The following is a 7500-nucleotide window of genomic DNA, read 5'->3' on the forward strand; positions in this document are numbered from 1 at the left end:
ATAGACATATCGTTCTCATTAGATTCACGGTGGGTTGCTGTATCCACTCACCGAGGAACTACTCATGTGTTCCCTATTACTCCCTATGGAGGGAACATTGGAGTACGTACACACAACTCTAGCTGTGTTGTGAACAGGTGAGGCAAAGATAAATCTTGCTGAACATTTACACATTATTTATTAGTCTTAGAAGGGCTGTATATGGGCCAGCATTCTCTATGAAATGTACTGTAAATATCAGCCCTTGTTATTAGTATGTTTATGAGCACAAGAAATATATCCACAAACTGAATTAAACAAGAGTTTGTGAAATGGTATATATTGGAGGTTATTGACTGAATTGATAGATAAGGCCTTTGTTTATTACATCTCTTTGTATATTTTGATATCATACTGCATATGTGAAAAAAAAACTAATGATAGGAAGTACTAAGCCTTACAAAGTATTTTCTTGTATTCAGATATATACTGTTGTTTGTATCCTCCCAGGCTGAGCAGATTCCACCGAAGTGCTGGCCTAGATGACACACCCTCATCAGGTCGTAACTCCCCAGTGCTCTCAGCATCCCCAAGCACTTCCAAATTTGTCTTTGAACCCAGTCCCAACCTTGCCTATCCCAACCCACGCTGTCCTCCTTACCCAACGCCAAATACCATCAAACCCCTTGTACAGCTTAGACAACCATTACTGCAGAATCTGATTGGTGAGTGTGCAAATGTTAGTTTTCATAATGGAGGAGCTTGAAAATGCTATTACATAACATTCATATTGTGAATTCGTTATTATACAGCTCTATGTAAATGAATTAGGTTTTTTCTCTACCACTTATCACATGATTAGACCAAGTATTTAATATGCCTAAATTGTAACTGATAAAGGATTACAACATTGGTTCAGATTAACTATATATATTAGACTAACTATATATATTAACTTAATATATCTTAAACTAATTTCTCAGGTACAATATCATCTGGGCCTTCACCAAGTCGCAGTCCACCAACGAGCAAGTCACCAAGGTCTCCCAGTGGTGATGATGTTATCAAGGTTTGTAATGGGGTTGTAAAAGTAGTTTGAAAAAATGTAACAGTAGTCACAGTCAAAAGATTTTTTCTTTAGTTGGTTCTTTTGTCATAAAGAGTCACTTGAAATAAGAAAAATTATTGAGGCAAGAAATATTGCTTTTTACATATTCATTGATAAAGAGACATATGATATCAGCCATTGATATGAAAAAAAAAGAAAGAAAAAAAAATTGTAATTACATTTCACATATGAAGATTTTTTTTTACTGTGTTCTCCACCTAATCTAGTAAGATTCTTTTTTTTCTGAAATCTAACTTCAATCAAATCATGACCTCCAAACTCAGGTTGCATCATTATTTGGAAGTCCTCGAGGTTGGCTAGCTGGGTCACCTACAGTGCCACGCGAAAAGCAGAGGAGAACGATGGATTCGCTTTTTGTCATGGCCTACCATGGGAACCTTTTAGAATACCACCTCGAACCTCATGCAGCAGCAGGAATACCTCAGGACAAAGTAACAGAAGATTCACCTATTGAACTAGAGGTAATTGTATAGTTGGAATCCTATCACATCTGGGATATTCAAAGTTCAAGTTAATTATAGCTGTACAGTGTATTGTAGAATTATTAGCATTAGAGTTTCATCCATCAACCTGTTGGATGCAGGTGTTTTATGGCCAGCATGTGGACCAGGAAACAGGTACCAGGCTTACCTGATTAGCAACTCTCCCATGTGTGCAGCTTGTAGGTTTGACCCACACAAACACTCATGTGGTAACAAGACTCCTAGCCTCCTATTTGCAGTGCTATTATGTATAAGCATTTTTTGCCTTTTTTGCTATTTTCTGGGGTCTATGTATGTTATTTGTTTACATATCAAGCTAAGACTCCAAATTATCTCTCAAGGTAGTTTACAACAATTAGGCTAAGTAACATCATAATATATATTTTTTTTATGTTATTATTATTATTATTATTATTATTATTATTATTATTATTTTTATTATTATTTTTATTATTATTATTATTCGGTTTTCTGTAACCCACCCTGTGCTGCTGGTCATAGTAGGCATTAATAGGATCTTCAGCATGGAAATAGTGTCCTCCCTGGATCCAGCACTATTCCAGGCATGGCTTATGGATGATACATTCCACCCTCATTCATTAGTGGAACAATGCAAGAGTCCTTCCTAAATACTCACTAAGTCTAATTTTCCTCCAAGAAGTTTGTGCATTTATTGCATAACATTCACCTGCCACCCGACAACTCCATTTTATGACATGCCATGCCTGTCACCTGGCCCTCAGTCAAATCTTTTTATGATGTGAAAGTCACATCTGGATCCAATAGTTTAAACAGATGCATGCAGTGGGAGGTTTTGACTTAATGTTGGAATCCTCTTTACAGAATTGAAAAGTAAACAGAATTTGAAAGATTTAATGAACAAAATGAAGTTATCATTCTTTCATTAGTAAGGAGCATTACAAAATCATTTGAAAAGGACTGAGCTAGTTATAAGGAAAAATTCCAGATAGTAATATTTATTTTTTATATTTGGAGATGGTAGTAACAGACTGAATACTACAGTTGGTAAATTTAATTCATAGGAAACAATTTTTAATATCAAGGAGTAGGTTAGGAAAAAACATAATTATATAGGTTCCCCATTCTTCAAAAATGTCATCAAGAAGATTTAATTTATCTTTTTTAGAAGCACAATAAATTCTATTCATTGTTGCTATTACCATATTAATTTCCAGGTAAGGAATAGAGATTTCAATATTGTGTCCTCCTTTCATTGGTCAAAATTTCTTCAGCATAATCTGTTTCCAAGTTGTATCTTTTTTTGTTTTTTTTCCCCATTCAAGGTCCATGCCAGTGCTCAGTGGGCATTGGTTCGAGAGTCAACTAGTGGAGAGCTACGACCTCCTTTAGATCTGACATCTCCACTACTGGCTCCTCTGTCACCTACGCGACCAAGATCACTGTCACCAGCTCACTCACTTGATCATGACGATCCCGAAGAAAGGTGGATGGCTCAGGTTAGTGCTCCGGAATGAAGATAAAGAAAAATTATAAAATATTATGGAAAGTACTGTAAATTTTGTTTAAAGGTACTGAGAGCTGTATGTACGAGAGCTTTTCAGTATTTTGAGCTCATAAGAAAGTATTATGAATTTATTTTCAGATTACATTTTAAGTGTTTCTTATTCCACTAGAAGCTATTTAGCAAAGAATGAAATCTACTTAGGGGGTTGGTAAGTAAGGATATATAGTCTTTAAGGAAAAGGTAAAACCAGTATCCAAATGCAAGTTAATTACTCCGTAGGTGGAAATCCACACACATGCTGGGCCACACAGGAGACTCTGGATGGGCCCTCAGTTCACCTTTAAGTCCATCCCTGGTGTTGGTGTGGGCTATGGTGGTGGTTTTGGCCAAAGTGCCTTTGAGGGCCCACCTGTCACCACCTCATCTGTTGGAAGACCTCCAAGGTCATCTCCTGTTAACATGCCTGGAGCTGGAGGTGCCAACGTGCCAGTTCTTATTGAGGCTGGTTCGCTAAGTAAGTTCTCTATACACTATGTTTGTAAGTGATAAAATAATGTAATTACTAACTTTTAGGATCATAAGCACAACTGAAAGATATTGGAAATTGTATATTAGAAAAGTTATTATTTCTACTGGCCTTTTCTTAGAGTTGCATTCATTACTGTCTGACATTTTTATCTATACTCAACTCTAGCAACCAAGAAATTGATAGTTAATCACATAATTTTTGCCCTAACTAAAGATGAATAAATATTGTTTTCAAAATGCTATAAAAAAAGTGTCTTGTGACAAAATATTTTAGCATTTTCAAATGCTTATCTAAGGTGTATAAGCTAATAAATAGGATAAACCTACTAATAGTAGAGTTGCTGATGCACATTTAGAATCCAAATAATCATGAGTTGAAAGGTAGATCAAAACCTGAACGTACTTAGGCCAGGTACATCAGAGGCATTCTGTTTCATACTGATACGAAATTGCACAGAAACCCACACCCCTTTTTTCATTATCACCACCATCCATCTTCAAATAACAACAGTTATTTATCATGATATTTCTAAGCAGTCCTGCACCAAACTACATGATTCAGCACTGGATACCCAGAACACATAGATCTTGGAAGATGTATATGGCTTATATATGGCTTACAGTGCAGAAGAGAACAGCAGTTGTCATAAATTTTCTCTCAAATAACAATTAGATTCAGTTGACCAGTTGAATGAATTTCCCAAGCTGTTTGGATAGAAGGGAGTTTATTATATGTTCCAGAAATTACTTAAAAAAAAAAAAAGGCATATTGCAGGTTGGGAGTTCTCTGCAATATGTGATTAACATAAATATGAAATGAATATGATTCTTAGCATATTGAATCTTCTATATTAAAGGCATATCTCTCCCCTCCCCTATAGCTGGCAGTCATGATCAGTCACCAAGACTTATGGAGCGATACAGTGGTGACTCGGAAAGCTTTGACCCTGAGACCATGATGAACCAGCTGAGGCATGACCTGGCCGATGCCATGATGGACACGCAGATCCCTGGGAACAGAGGTGACACAGGTAAGAGAGTTCCCTTTAAGTTCTGTATGTGATCTGCCTATAGGTTAGTGCTCTGTTAAAAGATTTGCCCTGATTGGGGATGAACTGATTAAATATTTCAGCAGGTTGTTGAAAGATCATTTCACTGGAATGTTCTGTCCTTTTTATGTATTTGTAAACTTACAGTGAAATGATGACTGTGAGATTGTTTTTTGAGATACTGATGCACACTTTTTTTTTTTTTTAAGGTATATTTTATGTATGAGTTTGTTTATGTATGTATGTATGTAGGTCACTCATTTATTTATATTGTATTTTTACCAAAGGTTTACTTTATCTGTAAACAAGAAGCAGTGTGTGTTCTTCAACAACTTAACCCATTGGCCGCAGGTTTATGTAATGTATTTTTTTGTGAATTTAGTTGCACACAGATGGCTCCACAAGCACTCAACCACTAAGGAGTCAATTAGTGTGCTTAGTGATCATGACTGGTTTCTTGGTGACTAAGTATTTGTGGAGTCATCTCTTTGTAAACATAATAAATAGACTAAGGTTGCAGTGAACATGTTATGTAGTCATGCTATTATCCTCAGCCATTGGGTTAAGTAGGGAATACTTTGATATTTTTTACATATCATTGTAGCTGTGTAGTGACTCCAATAAGTTAAGAGACATTTTTACATTATAAGCTTAATAGCTCATCAACTGATGGTAGACAACCTGTTCTTCTGACAGACATTAAAAAAAATAATAATAAAAAATTAAAATTAATTTTATGAACTCGGTTATTTGTTGCTACCAAGTTCTAAATGAAAATAATGCTTATATAAATCAAACTAAAAATGTGAGTAAGTAAACCCATAGGTTTATTGATTTAACAGTATTCATAACCAAAAATAAATCTTTGAAATGAAAGTGGACAAGTGCTGATATCTGTGATATTAATATTGAAAATACCAATTTGCTGTCAAGCAAAATGCTACTGTATACATTACAATGAAGGAAAAAAATTATATGTAGCACAGTGCTTTGTTTTATAATTGTTACTATTAACTGTACCCCTCATTATGCTATATATAAGAATTTGCTTTTTTGTTTTTGTATCATTAGTATTATCAGAACTATGTTAGTGTTTGGAAAATAAGATTATTAGTTTCACTATACTGTTTATGTATACATTTTGATAAGTGTTATTTAAAGGCAAATGTATATTGAACTCTTCTCGATTTGGAAAAACATAACTCCTGAGCTGGTCTAATTTAATCTAGTCAACTTGTTCTGACTCGGTCTTTCCGATCAGCCTAATCCATTCCTGTCTAAACAGCTTAACCAGTCCTGTCCTTGGGTTTTTGATCAGAGTAATCCTAGTCCTAGTATTAGTTTCTAGGATCAGCCCCATTATTTGTAAAATCTATCATGCATTTTAACATGACTTTGTTAATTGTATGTTTGCTAATTTGATTACCTAATCCGAGTTCACAGTTCAGTTAGGGAGGGTAAAATGAGGAAACTGTAGATGTGCATAATTTAACTTAACTCCTTCAAAGCTTACAGTGCTCTTGTTGGAATGTCATTATAGTTACTTTATATAGCTTTGTGTATTAGTAATTTGTGCAGGACTGACACAGTTCATCAGTGATGAGTGCAAATATATTTTATGCAATTTTTTTGCAGACTTGTGTCAGGCATGTCCTTTCTGGAATCAGATATATATAGGGTTATCAAATATAAAGTTGCATTTAGATGTACTGATACTTGATAGTATATATATGGAATGAATGACCACTTATGAGCTATTGTGCAGGTATGTATTTACACTTTTATTAGGATATTATTAATTACTTATGCCAGTCTGAAAATTATGCCGATGCAAAAAGCTCAAGTAGCTATAAGAAGGAGTAAAAGTCCTTGTGTTATTAAATAATTTTTCCATAAAATACTTTGTTGCACTTTTGTTGATCCTAGAAATCAAATCCTTAGCTCTATTGGGGTTAAAGCTTGTATGCATTAGTACTGTTTTTTTTTTTTTCTATTGTTGATTTGCTTATGAATGCATTGATATATATTTGCTATAGGTTTAGATACAGAGAGTATGTCAGTTGGAATACCATTAATTTGATGGGAGTTGATTGTCAACATGATTCCATATCCCTGTTATATGCCCTTTAACCCACTGCCACCAGGACCATGTAATGTCCATTGTAGCTTTGTTATGTGAAATGTGTTAACACATAGCTGGTTCCACAAGTGCTCGGCCAACAGGGAAGTCAGTTATAGCATGCCTACATGATCTTGAGTTTGGCATTGCTATTATTGTAAAGTTATTAGCAGTACTAAGATATAAAATATAAAAAATAATAATGAAAATCAAGGAAAAGGGTAAACAGGTGAGGCACCTATGTGTAAGCACAATTGATAAACTAAATTCACAGTGGATGTGACATGTATGTACATGCTATAACTAGTGGTTATATGTTAAGTTTCCATTTGTTTCATAATAAGATATGATTATTTCTACTTGACTGCAGAACAGATTTTACCCCAGTGATTCACCAAAATCATGTAAGGGAGGCATCATACATTTCATTAATTAAACAGTATAATGAATAGTATTCTTCAAATTTGTTTTTGTATAGGAATTGATTGGCTGGAATGACTTGCAAGTTAAGGTAGTGATATTGCAGTGAGTAGGGAGAATGAATCTTCCTGTATTTAAAAAAGACCTCATATTCAGTTATTCAATTACTGTATGATGTAATTGGTGTAGCTGTATATCTTGTAGAAAGCTTTTCAGCCATAGTCTATTGCTTAAATATTGTTTCATAGCTAAGCAAAGCCTTGGATTTTGATGGGAAATATTTAGATAGTGATATGGTTCTGTGTCAG

At 34.6% G+C, this 7500-nt stretch overlaps 1 protein-coding gene across 4 annotated transcripts in view; it reads left to right on the top strand.

Moving 5' to 3' along the window:
* Positions 1-7500, top strand: part of LOC125043363 (BCAS3 microtubule associated cell migration factor-like) — a 35032-nt gene that overhangs the window by 16383 nt on the left and 11149 nt on the right. For all 4 annotated transcript variants that reach the window (XM_047639451.1, XM_047639450.1, XM_047639453.1 and 1 more), the window contains 7 exons: positions 1-137; positions 490-704; positions 963-1048; positions 1372-1569; positions 2895-3068; positions 3356-3590; positions 4486-4635. The exon at positions 1-137 is cut by the window's left edge and continues 3 nt beyond it. In XM_047639451.1, the coding sequence (XP_047495407.1) occupies positions 1-137; positions 490-704; positions 963-1048; positions 1372-1569; positions 2895-3068; positions 3356-3590; positions 4486-4635 (1195 nt within the window). The remainder of the gene's footprint in view (positions 138-489; positions 705-962; positions 1049-1371; positions 1570-2894; positions 3069-3355; positions 3591-4485; positions 4636-7500) is intronic.

This window comes from Penaeus chinensis, chromosome 33, assembly GCF_019202785.1.
Source record: "Penaeus chinensis breed Huanghai No. 1 chromosome 33, ASM1920278v2, whole genome shotgun sequence".
Lineage (NCBI taxonomy): Eukaryota > Metazoa > Arthropoda > Malacostraca > Decapoda > Penaeidae > Penaeus > Penaeus chinensis.